The sequence below is a fragment of the Martes martes genome (genome assembly GCF_963455335.1).
Source record: "Martes martes genome assembly, chromosome: 1".
Lineage (NCBI taxonomy): Eukaryota > Metazoa > Chordata > Mammalia > Carnivora > Mustelidae > Martes > Martes martes.
This window is the reverse complement of record NC_137888.1, coordinates 101,525,183-101,545,209: the sequence shown is the minus strand read 5'-3', so window position 1 is coordinate 101,545,209 and position 20,027 is coordinate 101,525,183. Positions and strand designations below refer to the sequence as shown.

Below are 20,027 nucleotides of genomic sequence, written 5' to 3'. Positions count from 1 at the left end.
AAAACATTTGAAGAGTTGAAGAAAAACACAAGTGATGACATGAAATTAACTTTTTCTAATAAACAGGTTGAGATAGTGGTAAGGCAAAAGAAAGTGAGTGCAACCTTTGCTGGCAAGTGATGGCAAGTTCAAGCATTTCTTTATCCAGTCTGGACACTGGAAGGATAGCTCCAAGGCAGGTTCTTGCCAACCTAAGTTGGACCTAATGAGAAGGTGCAGGAACCAGGCTCTCCAGTACTTAGTCACAGTCATGCAACTCTCTGATTTTGCAGACTTTGGCACAGCAAATGCTTCCTTCCATATTGTCCTAAGTCCATCAAGTTGGCAGTATCCCAAACCAGAACAATTGAGACTTTAAGATATAAATGTAGATATGTTTTCAAAATTTTTAAAGGAACAATAAAAGAAAGGCATGCTAATAGCTGTCCAATTACGTGCTTCATGCATATAATAAGAGATATTTCCAATATTTTTTGAAATTCTTACAATGATCTTGGGAATTAATACCCCCATTTCTTTTTTTTTTTTTTAAGATTTTATTTATTTATTTGACAGACAGAGATCACAAGCAGGCGGGGGGGGTGGGGAAAGCAGGCTCCCCGCTGAGCAGAGAGCCTGATGCGGGGCTCGATCCCAGGACCCTGGGATCTTGACTTGAGCCGAAGGCAGAGGCTTTAACCCACTGAGCCACCCAGGTGCCCCCCCCCCATTTCTTACATGAGAAATTCATCTTAGAATTAGCTAAGGGGCAGAAGAGCCAGCACTCAAATCACATCCATCAGCTTCTAAAGCCCCTGTTCTTAACCACATACCACTTCGTATCAGCCGCATCAAGCCTATTCACCTGAGAGAAGTCACAGACCATCTATTTCCTTTCTCATGGCAAGCCCTGATTGTACTTATATTTCTAGGATTAATACGAGCTATGTGATTTTAAAGAGTATCACTTTCTTCCAGAAACTTTGTAAGAAAAATTAGGACTCTTGTCAGATCTGAGGCCATACACAATTTTGTGTCTCCCCTCCCAAATTCCTTCATACAGAGATACACTCTTACTCTTCGAAATGCTGACAGCTTGCATTTCATTCCATTTCAGTTCAGCAGACTATCCACAAGCCATAAGTGAGGCAGTGAAAAGGTTAGTAAGAGGAATTCAATTATAAGAAGTATCAAGACCTTTATGTCTATTAGAAACAGTTAGTACACTTTATAAATAGAGTTTTGCTTGTTGGAAGATAGCACAGGAGCCACATCGACATCCCTTTTCCCCTCCTGACCATACACAGTATGCTACCAATGAGGAAAGAAGCCAGCAAAGATGGAAGGAAGGAGCAAAGGAAAGGCAGCAGGGCACGAACCATGGGAAGGCAAGGAAGAAGGAAAGAAATCTGAAAGATCACTTTCAGCATAGTAGGAAATCTGCACACAGTAGGCACTCAACAAATACTTGCTGAATTGGAAAAGTAAGAGAATACTAACAAAAAAGAGAAACAACAACATTTGTCAAGTTTAACAATTTGAAAGTTGTAGAAAATTAATAGTTAACTGAAGGGCAGATAAAAATTTTTTAAAAATTAAATGACAAGATTTTATTCTTTTATCATTTTTGAAGCTAGTTTCAAAAATAGTTTTTAGTTATGCATAATAGTGGACCGTCCATCTCTTTTCAAACTCAGCACTGATTTGCTTTGAAGTTCTACAACAGAATTTCATAGTAGGATGGAGATGGAAACCATACGCTGCCTGCCTTGCACAAAGCTCTAGGAATTTGTTCTTTGACACATAAGGTACAACTTTCTTTGTGTACCTTCAATAATAAATGCCTGTGGACTGATTAAGAAAAAGAAAATGATGACCCACTCAAAAAGGCATGAGTTTATCTGTTCTATGTAAGAATCCAACCGGTCTGCATTAACCACTAAACAAAAGTGCTCTAAATACAGATAATTTTTTAAATGATTTCTAAAGTCACACCTGATAAGTGCTAACCAGAAAGAGGATGACAAAAGCCAAGTTTTATATCACTTACTATCTTCTGAGAATTCTGTGTGTGTATTTACATGAGTTATTGTACTTGATTCTTTTTTTTTTAAATAGATTTTATTTTATTTTTTTTAAAGATTCCATTCATCTATCTGACAGACACAGACCACAAGCAGGCAGAGAGGCAGGCAGAGAGAGAGGAGGAAGCAGGCTCTCTGCTGAGCAGAGAGCCGGACGCGGGCCTCCATCCTAGGACCCTAGCACCATGACCCAAGCCGAAGGCAGAGGCCCCAACCCACTGAGCCACCCAGGCGCCCCTATTGTACTTGATTCTTATACAGACTCAGTTAAGTGAATATACATTTTGCAGATATGAATACTGGGGATTATAGAGATTAAGTAATTTGTCCAAGGTCACCAGTTACTATTAAATCCAATCAGGATTTGGCCCTAGGCAGTCTGACTTCAAAGATTATGCCTTTAATTGCTGTATTACACTGTTACCCGAAATCTGCTAGTTGTTATATTTTTCTTTTCTATAGTTAGCAGCACCCTTTCCCCCATCAATCTTTTTTGAAAAGATACTGAGCTTTTTAAACATGTGCTTTGGTGAGAGACTTCCAGCAGCAATGTAAAGGTAATTGTATGAGAGGTTATGAAGGACTGACATTGAGGTTAGCTGACAGAGTTATTATGCTAGGACAACCACAGCCACAAATACAGTAAGCTTCAAATATAACTTTAATCAAAATCATAATTTTGAATAAAGAGAATGGAACAGTGTTCTTAAAGAGTTCTTTTTCTTATCTTTCTCCTAGTGCTTACCATTCAGAAAAATCAACAGCTGAGAGAACAAATGCTTTCTTCTATAGAGAATGTAATACCCTAAAATCCAATTAGCCTAAACCAATTAAAACGGCTGTTTTTAGAGCCAAAGCCCTTCCAGGAGGTTGCTGTAACGGTAGATTTTTCAAAATCATGCAATGAAGCAAAAAAATGCCTACATCAGAATACATTTGTGAACTCCAGTGTTCCACTTGAAGCACATGACGTCAGCATCTAATCAGAAGCTATCAGAGTGAGGTCCCTCCCTTGGCAGTTTCAGCATCACCGGGGAACTTGCTCGAAATGCAGATTCTGAGCCCCCACTCCCCCACCTGCACCCACTGAAGCAGAAACCCCAGGAGTGGCGCCCAGCAATCTGTGTTTGGACGAGATTTCCAAAGGCTTCTGGTGCCCCCTCAAGCTTGAGAACTACTAATACAGCCACTGTGATACCAAAACAGCCTTGACTCAAATTTATGGCTGTAATTGTCTTGCTTACCCCTCCTCTAGTTAAGTACTGAGCAGTAGATGCAGTTCACCAGCATTGTTTATAGACGCTCTCCCGTATTCCAGTCTTTGCCATAGTGAAATTATGTGTTAACAAAAATAAAGTCTTGGTTGAAAGGAAGGCTGCTCTTTACTACCTGTTAAAATCTGTACTTCATCCTCAGTCCTAAACCGCTATGTCTGGGTGGGTTACTAAGTTGCTGAAAAGTTTCAGAATCTTTTCAGTTGCCTACTAGTCTCAGCTTGGAAACTGCTTTTATTTACATTCAGTGTGTTCCTATATTTTATAACATTTCTCTTAGCTTCCTTGGACCAAATAAATGGCTTTCAAATGTGAGGTAGACAACACTTGTCTAACTTAAGGCCTTTCTAAAAATGTGGGAAATAGGACTTACCTAAATAGTAATTGTACTACTGAAATAAAAGTTCATTTGCAGAGTAAGATTCTATTTACACTTGCTGTTTTAAGTGGCAAAGAATATGAACTGTACGTCTCAAATCCTGAGAGAGATCTTTGCCTCTTCTTCCTGATATATGGTGCCCTTTGCATCCTGTGATTCATAATCCACTTGGGTCGTGAAACATTGATGAAGGGAAGCCGGTGACAGTAATGGAGTTCTGTTAGGTCAGGCTTCACAGGAGGGACAGATCGTATTTCACTGGTAAAAAGTGCCTCTAATAAAAGGAGGTGCCTTGGGACAGAAATATTAGTGCTTTCTCTTTCTTCTCATGCCATTCATGGGTCATTCATGACATTATTATATAAATGCACAGTTTATTTCTTACCATCTGTCCACATTTCTTTAAAATTTATTTGTTTGTTTCATTAATGAGGGAGCCAGCGGGAAGACAAAAGAGCTAGTTCCAAAGTAAAAGAACAGAGATTTATGGAGCTGGCTGGGAAAGAAATGCCAAAATAAGTTTGCCAAGTATGATTCAGGACTGGTTAATTTCTACAAGACAGTAAGATCATAATGCCTTTGGGGTTACCATCTCTACCAGGCTGTAACATCCTAACAGCTTATCAATTTTGAAAGGTTGTAAACCATCTCCACTTTTTCTTTCTTAAAGATTTTATGTATTTACTTGAGAGAGAGAGAGTGCACGAGCAGGGAGGAAGGGCAGAGGCAGAGAGAGAAGCAGGCTCCCTGCTAAGCAGGGAACCCAACTCGGGATTCAATCCCAGGACCCTGAGATCGTGACCTGAGCTACCCAGGTGGCCCAATCTTCATCTTTATATTTGTTAATCAGATATATTGTATCCCAAGAGTGTCAGACAAGGGTTGTAGTGGGATGAATAGTGGCTCCCCAATAAAATTCTGTTCATACCTTAATCTCAGGAACCTGTGATAATCAATCTCACTTACATTTGAGAAGCTCCCTCTCCCCAGCCCCACCTCAATTATCTGGGTTGGCAGAAAGTAGTAGCTTGCATGCGGCCCAGAGAACAAGAGAGTTCTTGCTCATGGTGGCCATTGAGCCTGGCCCACCTGAGCGTGAGGCACTGATGGCTATGCAGACGCAGCCGCAGCATCCTCTTCCTCTTCTGACCACAGACACAGCTCCGGAGGCCTTCCCCCCTGTGCTGCTAACAGGCCTAGCTCCTTACTAGACACCCCATGAAGACACCCTGCAGCCGTTCCCCGTCCACAGAACCAGGGATAGGAGGGCTTTGCTAACATAGACCTCTGCTGCTCCAGGCACAGGACAAAAAAAACAAGTCCCCTCTCAATTTCCTATAAACGCTCTTTAGCCTCCTGGACTGTCCAAGAAAACTTGACTGAGAACATATAGCTACCTTCTGGAAGCTGGCAAGAGAAATACCTTTAATTCAGCAATTCATATATTCCCCTACAGTATATTTTCAACAAATATTTACTGTTTATGGATCAGCTACTATTTATAGGACATATCAGGGGGTACAGCAGTGAATACATCAAGGAGGAGGAAACATAAATTAACATTTCAATAAATTAACCTTCCTTGTTCATTAATGCAAAACGCAGTCTAAGACTATTATCTATGTTCAGAAGTGTTCATAACAATGACTTCATTATTGTTTTCAGCCCATAATATTCTTGGGGGCTTCTTGATTGGCACCCTCAGCCATGCATGAACCTCTGAGAGACAGCTTTTCTAGATTTTGCGTCTTCCTGAAATGGCCAGGGGAGCACAGCCCCTATGAGAGGCAGTATAGTGCAGTGGTTATGAACATGGCCCAGAAACATCAGCCCTACCATTGACTAGCTGTGTGCCATGCACCATGTTAACTAGTTCTCTGTGCCTCAATGGCATGGACTTAATGATAACACCTTCTTCACCAGTTGTTGAAAAGACAAAGTGAGTATCAGTTTCTAAAGGGCTTGAAGCAGCATCTGGCATGTAGTGAGCCCTGGTATTACTACTGTGTGATAATAAGGGGCTGGGGGTCCTCTTGAGGACCAGTGGTCATGGAGAAAAAATGAAAAGCAGTTGAGCTGTATAGATGGTGCTGAGTGAAGGCCAAAGTTTTGCTATTGAACAGTGGTTTCCAAACATGGCTGCTTTTCAAAAATCACCAAAAGAGCTTTTCTTCTTTTTGTTTTGTTTTGTTTTGTTTAAGATTTTATTTATTCATTTAAGAGAGAGAGAGACAGAGAGAGCGCAAGGGCAGGCAGAGGGAGAAGCAGACTCCCCACTGAGCTGGGAGTCCAACTCGGGACTCGATCCCAGGACCTGGAGATCATGACCTGAGCTGAAGGCAGATGCTTAACCGTCTGAGCCACCCATGTGCCCCCAAAAGAGCTTTTCAAACTTTTAATGCCCAGGCCCTACCCTCAGAAATTCTTTAACTGTTCTAGAGCAGGGCCCAGGCCTGCTCAAGTAATTCCCATAGAAGCCAAGGTTGAGGGGCACCTGGGTGTCTCAGTGGGATAAAGCCTCTGCCTTCAGCTCAGGTCGTGATCCCAGGGTCCTGGGATCGAGCCCCGCATCGGGCTCTCTGCTTAGCGGGGAACCTGCTTCCTCCTCTCTCTCTGCCTATTTGTGATCTCTGTCTGTCAAATAAATAAATAAATAAAATATTAAAAAAAAAAAAGAAGCCAAGTTTGAGCATCCCTAAAGGAGAGCAATCAAACACATGGATAAAAGGTGACAAAAGGGCAGAGGGGGGCTTCACTCCACAGGACTCCTTCCTCCTGCTCCCCAAGGTCTGGCTGCCTTATCAGTGCAATCCCTCAGCCTGTAGTCTAGAGACATCCTTAGGATTCACATCACCTGTCAGGCTGTGGGCTAGGTAGAGGGGAGAACAAGATTTACGAGACAGAATCCGACCCTCATGGATCACACGGTGTAGTAGAAAGATAGCCAAGAAAAGAAGCAGTTACGTGGAGAAAAATCACAAACACCACAACTGCTCATGGAGAGAGGTCAGAACCAACTACAGTATATACTTACTAGGAAATCCCTGGGAAAGGATGAGATGGCTCTAGAAATACTAAATGTGGTCCCTCTCCAGGATATATTGTTGAATGGAGAAAAGTAAGCTACAGAATAGCATACCATTTATATTTTGAAACTTTCTGAAACACATTACTACCGAGGGTACATAAATATATATGAAACTGAAAAGAAGTTCTAGAGGTTTACCTCTTATTTTCCATGATTATTTTTTTCAAAAAGAATGCATTTAGTGTTTGTAAAATTAACAATAAATAACATTTTTGAAACTCCAGGACTCTTGGTGGGGCTGGCCTTCTGGAATATTTGCATTTAGCTAAATTAAGATGTATATCACGTTGCCTGTTAATTGTGAAAAACCGGTCGGCGTTATCAAACATGAGTTTATCTAAGCGATGACTATTTAGCAGCACAATGTCCTGAGGAAACGGGACATGAGACAGATGTGTGCTAATAGAGGGAAGGCAAAGGAAAGAGAATTCAGCATGAGGATCTGCTGTGCGTATAAGGAAAGGGCCCAGCAGCCCCCTCCCATCTCTGCAGCTTGCAGTCTTACCTGAGGTGAGCCCTCCTAACAAGCTGGAAGCTGGAATATCAGTTGCTAGGTTGAGGCTTCAAATGGAGATTCTCCATCTTAACTGCATATTAGAATCCTCTGGGGGGTACTTAATAAAATATCAATGCCTGAAACCATGAGCAATTAAAATAAGATCTTATGTTAATAAGATCTGGGCCTGGGTTTTGGTTTTAACATGACCAGGGCTGAGACACACTCTTAGAAGAATCATGCATGGGGCACCTGTCTGGCTCAGTTGGTTAAGCTGCACCTTTGGCTCAGGTCATGATCTCAGGGTTCTGGGATCGAGCCCTGCATCAGGCTCCCTGCTCAGCCAGGAGCCTGCTTCTCCCTCTCCTCCCTACTCTTGTTCTCTCTAGCTATCTCTGTCTCTCTCTCAAATTAATAAATAAAATCTTTGGGGAAAAAAAGATGCATGCATGCTCACACACATTTTGGCACCATCCCAGTTTGGGCAACATCATGCTTACAAAGTACTCCAAAAATAACATCCTTTGCAGATGCTTCTTAAACTCTTGGGAAATATGAGAAAAGGGAAAATATTTGGATTTTTGTGTTCTGTGATTCCAGTAGTATAACACCACGTGTTTGGTTTATTTCAGGCTCGACTGACCAAAGAACAGCGCTGGGGAAGTGCATTACTTTCCAGAAACCACTCCTTAGAAGAAGAATTTGAAAGGGCAAAGGCAGCAGTGGAGGTACCTTTTTTTAAATTATTTTTTCCGTTTCATGTTTCTGGAAGTGGAATTCAAAAACTGAAACTTGACATGAAACAACCATGATAATGATTGTTAGAATGAGATTTGTTACCAGAGAACTTTTGACTTGCCACCGGAGGTGATTAATAGATGTTAAATCCCATGCCAATTCTGTGATGGATAAGCAATCTGTCTGCAGTCCGGGGTCAGAAAGATCTGAGCTAGTCTGGGTTCCATGATGAACCATGCTATGTCTTTGCTATGCCTCTGTGAGGCCAACGTTCATCGCTGACATTTTTCTCTCTCTAGCATTTAGCATAATGCCTAAGACACAGAAGGTTATGCTGCTCCTCAAATATATATTTTCCTGAGTGGGATAAAAGGCATGACTGAGATAGTCAAGCCAACTAATAGCCCATCCTAACCATAATTACCAAATAATAAACCTGAGCCATAAATTTTTACTGTTAACAGTGTCCGAAACAATGACAATGTTGATAAAGCAAATGAAATACTTGATTTGAACTTTAATTTCCTTATCTGGCCTTCCAATAAGATTCCTTCCTAGTTGGAATCACAAAGAGTGCATCACGGATGCCATCTACGACACTCCTCAAAGCTTCACTAGATTGTTATTAAGAATGGAGCCTTTCTGGGGCGCCTGGGTGGCTCAGTGGGTTAAAGCCTCTGCCGTCGGCTCAGGTCATGATCCCAGGGTCCTGGATCGAGCCCCGCATCGGGCTCTCTGCTCAGCGGGGAGCCTGCTTCCTCCTCTCTCTCTGCCTGCCTCTCTGCCTACTTGTGATCTCTGTCTGACAAATAAATAAATAAAATCTTAAAAAAAAAATAAAAAAGAATAGAGCCTTTCACCAAACTCAAGTAGGAACTTGGTGGGACCTCCATTTCTATCACGAATATGAAATCTTGAAGACTGAAAGTATACCTGTGATACAGTTCATTTATGTGTCTGTCTTACCACTAGGATTTAGATAAAATTATTATACTATGAGCAGTCTTTCAGTAGCTCCATACTGGAAGTGTAATTCTATCATATTTGCAGTTTCATATTAAAAGTGTTCTTTATATTTTAGGAAGTAATTCTAGCTATAATTTCATATCATATTCAGCAATCCAGTAAGAAAACCACCTTATCTCATCACAATACAATCCACCCAAATTTCTTCTTTTAATTTTATCCTTTTCTAGTTTAAAAAAATTAATGCATTAGTGTTCTTGTGTAATCAGCTGATATATTTGATTGAGACGAGATGAGTTCAATCAACTTGTTCACCTACACGGAGCCTGTACTGAACTTTATCTTAAATGTAGATTTTTCCAGACTTTGGAGCTAATTAAATTCACCTTTTGAACTCCTACTATGTTTACCACAGTGAATTATCACTAAATTTAAGATGATATAGAATCATAGAATCTTGAATCAATAAAGACATTAGAATTTATCTGGTCCCAGAAAAACAATGGGTTTAATCTCAGAAGTCTTAATTACAAAATTATTCATTTATCTGTGTGTGTGCATGTGTGTGTGTACATATATTCATAAAATCATTTAATTTTAGTTTTGGTGGAGGCCTTAGAAGTCATCTATCCCAACCAGGCATATAAAATAAAATTTGTTTTCTTTTCAAATGTACTTGATAAATTATTTATTCAAACCTTCCCTGCTTCTACTTGAATACTTCAAATTAGTGGCAAATTCTTTTTAAGAAAACCTGCTTCCATTTTAATAGTCCTAACTATTTAAAAACCTCTTCCCTATATTATGTTGAAATTGGCCTACCAGCAACTTCCAGTTTTCCTTAGTGTTGGCTTTGCTGTCTCTGGAACAAGGCAGAATCAGTTTAGTCCCTTCTCTAAACGATGCCCACCTGAGCCCACGAAGGCTTGTCTTCTCTTGGTGTCTCCTTGTCTCTCCTGGGAATTAAGAGACTGATTTGTTATTCCAACTTGCCACTAATAGCTACATGATGACATACATTACATTAACCAATATAGGACTACTACGAGGATTAAATAAGATCATCCATATAATCCTCGTAGTAGTCCTACAAAGAAGATAACATTACTATTCCCATTTTGCAGATGAGATTTGCTTAAGGAGATTTCGGTTATGTGGCATTTTTTTTAAAGATTTTGTTTAGTTATTTGACAGACAGAGATCACAAGTCAGCAGAGAGGCACGCAGAGAGGAGGAAGCAGACTCCCTGCTGAGCAGAAAGCCTGATGCTGCGCTCGAGCCCAGGACCCTGAGATCATGACCTGAGCCGAAGGCAGAGCCTTTAACCCACTGAGCCACCCAAGCGCCCCATAGTTATGTGGCATTTTATAAGCAGTTAAGATTGATTGAAAAATGAGTAGCACTCATTTAGCAAGTTTCAAAGCCATGATTTTCACCTGAACTCCAGAGCCCATGTCACTGCACTGTATAAGCATAAAGAAAATCTGTGCCCAAATGTTGACAGTAGTTTTATCAGGTGGCTGACTTTGGAGTGGTTTTATTTCTTCCACTAGCTTATCTGTATTTTCCAAGTGTTCCATCATAAACATGTGTTATGTTGTAATCACGGAGAAAGTGGTAAGTTACAGACACTGTAGTGGGATATAAAATTTTTAAAAGAACTTGAAGTGCCTCATTGTTCATTTCAAAACAAGTAAAGAATGGTGCTGCAGATTGGCCTCATTAGAGATGGTTTTAAACACTCGTGAAACCCAGATGAAAATCATGCCTGGAGCATGGCAAGTTTTTCCAAAACCTCTCACTTACACTTTTATATCATCTGATTCCAGTATTCCTTCTATCTAACATTTTATTTCATTTTTAAGTCCTTTTTTGGTCATCATCCTGCCTCTTGACCTGACACCTGCTCCTCTTTCAAGCTCCTTCTGCTCCTCAGTCACCCCATGAGCCCCAGGGGCACACTCTTGTCCTCTCACAGGACAACCTCCTTGCTCACTGTCCCAGCTCTGTCTTGTGCAGGGACATGCTTCCCCAGATCTTCATGTGGCAGGTTCCTTCTTGTCATCCAAATTTTAGCTCGAGGGCCACTGCTTTTGAAAAGCTGAACCTGACCACCCAGTTGCTATTACAGCACCTGGAGTTCCTTCATCCTTATATTTATCACTGGGTCTTTTCTTGTTTGTTTTTGTCTGTTTGTTATCTATCTTTTTACTTTAAAATGTAACCACCCTAAGAAAGGGGGGCTTGTCTCTTGTTTACCACTGTGCCCCAAATCTAGAACAATATCTGGTACCTGGTGAGGATTCAGTAAATATTTGCTGAATTAATGGATGGCTGGCTGATTGTTAATCACCTAAAGTGGGCAGCACTTCTTTATATCTGTTGTTGTATATAAAGTACATTTTCAACTCCTAATATTATTTAGTATTTACATTTTCCGCTTGATAGAACCAGTTCAGTCTGTGGCCTATGGATTTCTGCCAGGGACTATGTGGAGATGTCCTCTGTGGTTGTCTTGGTCTCGGCGTCGGTCAGTGAGTCATATTTAGAACAATGCAGGTAGCACCCATCAGTCCTTGCCACAGGGCAATAGTGCCCATGTTTTATATTTTACATGGCATGAACTAGTTTTTACATATGCTACATAATCCCTGACAATATATACTAAGGTTTGAGCCAAAATGCCCTAAAATACAGTCTCTTCTACAAGAGAAAAGACATCTAATGCCACATGCACTTTTACTGCATAGCTTCAGTGAGCTGGGAACCTGTTTATGTGCAAAGGCTGACATTGCTTAGGCTCAAATGGAATTGTTAGATCTGGTGAGGCTTTGTAGGAAGGAGGCTTTTGTCTCTATAGCTTACATTTTATTGAAAAATCACCAAAAATTCATCTCCACTCAAAGTATTGTCATTTTAGAACAAAGAACCAAATATTCCCATTCTAGGCTTTTAAAAAAGTCCCCTGAACAAGAAGGAACGGAGCTTACTCTGTGCTTCCTCTTGGATTTTCTTTCTAGCCAGCATCCTAAACACTCTGTCAGCTACAACAGGTCCCTAGGAAGGATGCACAAGGAGTCTCAGAAGTGAGAAACAGGGAAGGAGCCCTGGGAGCTCAGTGAGACCGCAGCTGCCTCCCAAGAATGGAGGTCCCTAGAGAGAACTGTGTTGCACTTGTGGAGGAGAGAAAAGGTCACGTGGGCAGTCAGTACACCTGCAACCACACACGAAAAATACATCCTTTACCACTGTTAGCAAGGAAGGAAAGAGCCAGCATCTGGTAGTATTGTATTTAGCTAGTTAGTCTCTCTGGGTGCCTCGGCCTTCAAATTAACTGGATTTAGCAAGAAATTATCAGACATGCTTAAGCTCCTTCTATGGGTTGGGTGCTAGGAATAGAAAATTGAATAAGCCAGCCTCTGCCCTTAAAAAGCTAGAAGAATCACAGGTATATGCACACAGCTCCGGAGATCAGGCAAGCAGAGCTTATCATGTGATAGAGCTCCTCTAGGTTTACACTGCCGTCTCTACAGGAAACGTTGACCTCTTCATAGGCAGGACCGTGTGGCGTCCTTCCTTGTGCTCTCAGCGCATTCAGAGTCTGGTGCAGAGCAAGACCCCACGAATATTTGCCAGATAAATAAAGGGACAAAGTAGGAATTGATTCCTCCAATACCTCTATTCCACAAACATCTCTTCTTTAATGGGTGCTTGAAAAACATCGCAAACTTACTAATAGAAAGGAGATGAACTCGTGTCCCTGAAACCAAAGTCACGTTTTGCTTGGCTCCAATACTATTATAATGCTTGTGGTGTGCATTTAATCAAAGTTTTCACAGCTCTACTTACACCCTAAGGGAGGACTTCTTGTGAGCAAATTTTGAAAAAGAATAATGAAGTATGTGATTGGGAAAAAATGAAGATGCATGGACAGGGGGAAATACAGTTGTCAGAAGCAAGAAAAGGAACCAGAAGTGCAATTTTAAATCCTTTTGGTTAACTGAGTCTATTAAATTCTAGTAAAACCTCTAAATTCTAGAGCTCTGGTTTCTTCCCAGACCTCGATTCTCTTCCCATTGAGCCTCGCTTGTGATATCACTTGTGGTAGTTTAAAATGTCCACAAATTCCTTGATATACCCTTCAAAATATGGAGCTTAGTTCTCCTCCCCTTGAGTTTGGTCTGGGATTAGTGATTCACTTTGAATAAATAGAACAAAGTGGGGGCACCCGGGTGGATACAGTCAGTTAAGTGTCTTACTCTTGGTTTTGGCTCAGGTCATGATCTCAGAGTCATTAGATGGAGCCCCACTCTGGCTCCGCCCTCAGCATGGAGTCTGCTTAAGTTTCTCTTTCCTTCTCCCTCTGCACCTTTCCCCCTGTGCATTCATGCACGCCCCATCTCTCTTCTTCTTCCTCTAATAAATAAATCTTTTAAAAAAATAGAATAAGTGGAAGTCATAGAGGTAACTTTAAAGATTAGGTCATAGAAGGTACTGTGGCCTCCTCCTTGTTCTCTCTCCCGCCACACTTCTTCTATGCTTCACTTCTTCACTTCTTCTGGAGGAAATCCAGCTGCCATGTCATGAGAACCCTTAGCAGGTGAAGAACCAGACATTCTACCAACAGCCAGTGAGGACCTGAGGCCTCCTGTCAACAGCCACGTGTGTGAGCCATCTTATAAGTGGATCGCCTGCCAACCCCATTAAGCCTTGAGATGACTGCAGTCCCAGCCAGCAGCTTAATTCCACCTTAGGAGATACCCCAAGTAAGAATCACCCAGCTAAACTATTCTCAAATTACTGACCCTCAGAAACTGTAAATGTTTGGTTTTTTAAAGTTGCTATGTGTTGGGGTAACTTGCTAAGGGGATAGATAATTATTGTGTTGTTCTACTCCTCCAAGCCCCATTCTATTCCATACTCTTTGCCTCATCTCCATCCCCAATGCATTGGGTTCTTCAAAAATGGAAGGATTACCCTTGTAGCATAGAAAGAAGGCATTCATTCATCCTAGTCTTTCAGTGTCCATTGCAGACCAACCCCTCCCATTTGTAGAGTCTTCCCACTTTTTACTAGTCCTCAACTTATCTTCTCCAATCACCAAAGGAGTATGAAGAAAGATCTTTTTGTGACAGGCCATGTTCCTTAGGGACATATTCATCCCTTCACCAAGGATCTGGTCAGGGTCTTGCCTTTTCTTCTTCACAGTGCATAGACCACCCTTTATGACAAGCCACATTTTTCCATTTCTATGTCCTATCACAAGGGACACAGCCCTCAAGATAATTTCTCTTCAGGCTTTGGGCTAATTTTCTTCCAGCAGTGCTGTATGATAAATCATAGGCAAACTGGTAATTACTGTTTAAGAACATGAATAGTAAAAGATTTTAATGCTTACTTGTATTCCTTGTTCTAGAAACATGGGTGACCTTCTTTATCTCTCTGCTAAGTTTAACTAGGAGATGTCACATTCAAAACAACTCAACAGCTAAATTCAGTTCTGGTGATGTAAACTGAAAAGCTCTTCCCATATAGAAGTTTTGTTATCACCTGAAGTGATTCTGTGTGTGTGTACCATAGATCTGATAGGCACCTCAGAAATACTAAATGACTGGAGGAAATTGGAGACCATTCTTGAACTGATTTTATTAATAAAAGATTATGTCAAACACTGCTGACTTGGGTGCCCTCCCACCATGAAGATGATTTGCCTCTACCACCACCTCGTGCTTCCTCTTGCTTTGTATGATAGTGTCACTTCTTTGAAGTCTGTAGAAGAGATTAATGGATCAAACACTACTTAAATCATTCTGGCTTAGATTTGGTATCCAGAAAATAGAAAATCTTTTGAAAATGTCTGAAAGCATTGTTTGGGCAAGACTGAAGGAATCTTGGGATTAACTGCCAGGATACAGATTTCTTAACTCTTATGATGTCATGTTAGCTGACAGGCTTCTCATGTCAAATTGTAGATAGATTACATAGAAAGTAGATGTATTCTGCAAACTTGGGATATTGTGCATTGGGAAATTGACCAAATTCCTTTTCTCTCATACTGATTCAGTTTCTTTCATTTTAAACAAACAGAAGTTGATTTCCAAAACGATATGAAGCATAGATAAGAATTATTGCAGTGGCTTGTGATAAACCCTCATAGGTGATACTGATGAAAGTATAAAGAGATGTAAAATAGTCTCAAATAAATTTATGGGTAAATGGTCTATTTAAAGGATGAGGGTTATTTAGAGTCTGGCACTAATTTTTTAAAGTTAGTGCTATGGATAGTAACCATATTTTTTCACTGCTCCTTGAGATCCACTGTGTAAATACTAAACAAATAAAATCTTTGACTTGACGCATTCTAACAATGTGGGTACAGATTGGTTCAGTTACCCACAGACCATCGTATTTATAGACAAGCTCCAGACCAAAAAGTAGCTTGGATAAATTCCCCTAACTTCAAATCAGAGAAATATAGGATCTGCATTCTGGACATGATCTCATGAGCAAATTAGTGCTAAAGAAAGTGAACATGAAAAGATAGAAACTCCATCTGAGCCAGCCTTGAACAGTTACTGACTGCTCTATGCTGTGTGCATTGACTAGACCTGGACAATAATTTTATCCCTTCCTCTTCAAAGGGATTCTCTAAAGATCTGTGAGACTATAGTTAAAAGGAATTTAAACCATTTGTTGGAAGGCTCTGTACTCAGGAATCACATGTTAAACTTACATGAAAAAGTCGAGGAAGTATAATAATGTATGTGGAAAAAGTCTCAGATTAGACGTGGGTCCTGGTTCTAATCATGCCAATAGCTTACCATTTGGGCATCAGCTTTCTTATCAGTAAAATGAGAGTTTTGGATTATATTGAGGTTCTTTGTACTTGGTGTATAAGACTAGGTGGGAAATGGGTAAGCATTTTAATAATTGTGCATTTATTTTAATATATATTAGAAAAATGTAACTAGAACTTCAAGGTGATGATTTCATGGACATAATTTAGGCAAGGCTAGAGTAAACTTCACCTATTTAAGTAAAAGAACTTCAAGGTGATGATTTCATGGACATAATTTAGGCAAGGCTAGAGTAAACTTCACCTATTTAAGTAAAAGAACTGTATCAATTGCAAGATATATTAAGTAATGATACAATACAGAAATGACAGATTGTAGTTCCAATCAAATGACTCAAGTTTAAGAAATATTGGGATTGATGATTGTGAGGTCCAGTATTAGTTAGGGTAATACTAAGAGCTGTAAAATACTCCCCAAAATACAGCTGCACAAACCAAATAGTTTATTTCTTCTGTTAAAAATTGAAGTGCCAGACTAGCGGGCAGCTCTGCTCCAGGCCGTCATTCAGAGACCCAGGTTCCTTGCAGCTTGTTTCTCCCTAGTTCCTTAGGGTGTTATCTTCACCCGCAGGGTCAAAGCCAAGTCGCAAGTGTTATCTTCCTCCATCCCACACCAGGGGAAAGAGCCTTTGGAGGAGGCAGACCCACCTTCCTAAAAGCTCCAGCCCACATCTTATCTCCTCACATTCCATTAGCTGAAGCTGAGTCAGACAACATTACATCACCACCACCTCCCATTCCTCAAACTGCAAGGGAGGCTAGGAAATGGCCACAGTTCTATCACCACAGAAGAAAGGAGAGGATGTTGGGACTGACAGCTAGCAGTCTCTGCCACAGGTACCTTCCAGTTCTGATATTTGTAGGAAAATTAGAACACCTTTTCCTCTTCTCTCTCCCTGTGTCTCTGCCTTTGTCTCTCTGTCCATTTGTCTCCCTTTCTTCCTCCCTCCTTTCTCCCTCTCTTCTGGATTTCTTTTACTTTTGGAGCAGTCATTAAATAACTTTCTAAGAACTTTATTTCTATAAGGAGAATAATGTAATACTATTTATCTGGAATATTCAAAACCCCATCTCTTGAATAACAGTGTTGCCCCACATAAACCAATAAACAGTGCTGCCCCATATTAACAACAACATCCTGTAATGTTGAATATTACATTCCCAGTTGATTGAAAAGGAATAAAAATAAGATCTGAAGGTTAAAATTTTATTTTTGTCAAATAATGGAAGTCAGGGATTAAAATAGGTCTGTCCTTAGTTCTATATTTAAGTCAGGAAAGCTATCTGCCCATTTTGGTTTTGAAAGACTTTTTATAAAATAAAATCTAAGTCCTGAATGATGAGAGACATCTCTTTTCCGATGACACTTAAACAGTGCCTTGGTTTAACAAGTTGAACATCAAACACACAACCATACAGAGTTCAGGGGAGAATCAGTAAACTCTCTGTGGGCAAAGGAACAACTTGGTTCAGTTGGTTATGCATCTCCCTTTGGCTCAGGTCATGATCCCAGGGTCCTGGAATCAAGCCCCACTTCAGGGTCTCTGCTCAGTGGAGAGCCTGCTTCTTCCTTTCCCTCTGACCTTCTCCCAGCCCCACTCGTGCTGTCTCTCTCACTCTACCTGAAATAAATAAAATCTTTGTAAATACATACATACATACATACATACCTCCTACCGATTAAGGAAGCAGTCCTTTTCCATGATAGCCAGTTCTATCTCTTCTATCCAAATGATCAATCATCAGTCTCTTAGATCTTGCATTAGTCATGATTCTCCAAAGAAACAGAATCAGTAGGATATATAAAGATAAAGGAAGAGAGAGAATGATTTTATTATAAAGAATTGGCTCACACGCTAATGGAGGCTACAAGTCCCACAGTGTGGTGCTGCAAGCTGGAGACCCAGGAACCCTGCTGGTGAAGTTCCAGTCCAAATCCAAAGACCTAGGGACCAGAAGAGCTGATGGTGTAATTCCTGTCTGAGGACAGGAGAAGACCAATGTCCCAGTTCATTCAGACAAGCAGAGGGAAGAATTCTCCCTTCCTTGGCCTTTTTGTTCTATTCAGACCCTTAGCAGATTAAATGATGCCCTCCCACATAAAAGACAGGTGTCTGATTTAGTCTTCCAATTCAAATGTTAATCTCATCCAGAAACACTCTCGCAGACATACCCAGAAATAATGTTTAACCAAGTATTTGGGCACCTCATGACCAAGTCAAGTTGACACTTAGAATTAGGCATCACAGATCCTAATGATGGTCCCAGAGTTCCCCAGTCTTCTCTGGAACTTCCGTTACTGTCTTGTGAGAGATGGCACAGGCTGTGTTAGAGTTTGTACCTGTACCAGGGATTCACAGGACCCACCCCATCGCTATAGAGGAGCTGAAATTCAGGGACACTAAAGAATTTGCCCAAGCATGCACAGCTGATGACTGTCAGGAAGAACTAGAACCCACATTTACAATTCCCCTGGAGCTATTTTTGCCCCCACCCTTGGAGCTATTGATAGAAGGAGGAAATTCTTTTTTGTTTGTTTTATTTGTTTATTTGTTTTTTTAATTTTATTTTATTTTTTCAGTGTTCCAAGATTCGTTGTTTGTGCTCCATGCAGAAGGAGGAAATTCTTAATTCAGATAGTAAACAATATTAAAAATTAATTGAACTTGAAATTTGGTTCAGAGGTGTAATTTTTTCATTACATCAGATTTCTTTTATTAATATGTTGATTTTACAGTATTAAAAATTAATTGAACTTGAAATTTGGTTTGGAGATGTATTTTTTCCTTACTTCAGATTTCTCTTATTGATTTGTTGATTTTAATTTATATTAAAACTACTTGTTATTTTTTGAGATACACACCAGCCCCTGACAAAGGCAGCCACCTTTAATAGACCCAGAGGGCTGGAGGCCTGGACAGAGAGTAAGTAAAAGGCAGAGAGGTGTTAAAATATAGCTCAAGTTGAAGGTGTTAACGCATACATGAACCACAGTCAAATAATTGGAGATGAATTTGATTTCCTGTGAAATGCTGAATAGCATGATGAAATCTGAGAATAAATGGATAAATAAATAACCTTAAGTTAAGCTCCCAAATCAAAATGTTATGGCTCTTAAACACTAGTTGCTTCCTATATCAAAAAGCTTGGATAGTCACAGAAAAGGGATGAGTGGTCAAATATTCTGCTCCTGTGTCCTCCACCGTTCTAGAGAGCAAATGCCAACATATATGATACAGACTGGCTACCGGAGCTGATGGCAAAAGGGAAGTAGATAGAGCATTTGATCCTTAAACCTAAATGTGGACAGAGATTTCATTTTCACCGAGTAAGTGAAACAATCCGAATGTGTTTCCCCCAGTTAAACCCAGGTGTGCTTCTGTGATAGAAATGGGTTGTTTATTGAAGCCATTTATGCAGCCCCCCAAAGTAAAGAACACTCTTGAGAAAACTACATTTTTGAAGTTAACCGCTTCCTTTTCTAAATCATTTCCTAAGACTTATTTGGTCTTCAGAGGATAGTCTTCCATCAGCCGTTTTTTTTTTTTTTTAATATTAAAGCATTTAGTTTCTAGTTATAGTAGACATAGGATTGTGAGCATCAGATTTAAAATTCACCTCACACATTAGGTTTTATCTTTAACTGGCCAGGTGGCAATAATACAGTATGGTCTTCAAAACTGGAATTACATTTTTTATTAAAGAAGTTTGATTTTATGGATCCACCAAATCACAGTGATTATTTTGATCAATAATAAGAATTATACTCCATTCAATCTAAGGTTTTTGCATCCTTCAGGTGCCTGGGATGGTTGAGAACACATACACACATTTACATACACAGACACAAACACATATACGAAAACACACACAAATATACACACACCACTATAAATGTAGGTAGAGGTTCTGCCTTCTTCATGCAAGGACCCCCAAGCATAAAGGAACTGAAGTGGCCACATAAGCAGAAACAGATGCAGCTTCTCAGTCTGCCTTCCTCTGGCCCCAGAGTCCCTAACATGGGTGTGCCCCTATTGGTGACACTAACTCCACAAGGCAGTCTTCTTATACTTGGGCTTTGCATCATTACTCAAGAAGAGCTTACTTACATGTTCTATCCTGAGCCCATTTGGTTCTCAGGTTGGATGCCAGTGTCAGGAAAGATGG

General features: G+C 40.3%; 1 protein-coding gene across 7 annotated transcripts in view; it reads left to right on the top strand.

The window, feature by feature from the left end:
- Positions 1–20,027, top strand: part of PEX5L (peroxisomal biogenesis factor 5 like) — a gene marked incomplete at its 5' end in the record, with an annotated part of 167,614 nt that overhangs the window by 100,328 nt on the left and 47,259 nt on the right. For all 7 annotated transcript variants that reach the window (XM_080818802.1, XM_080818805.1, XM_080818806.1 and 4 more), the window contains one exon: positions 7,933–8,028. In XM_080818802.1, coding sequence (XP_080674928.1) covers positions 7,933–8,028 — 96 coding nt within the window. The remainder of the gene's footprint in view (positions 1–7,932; positions 8,029–20,027) is intronic.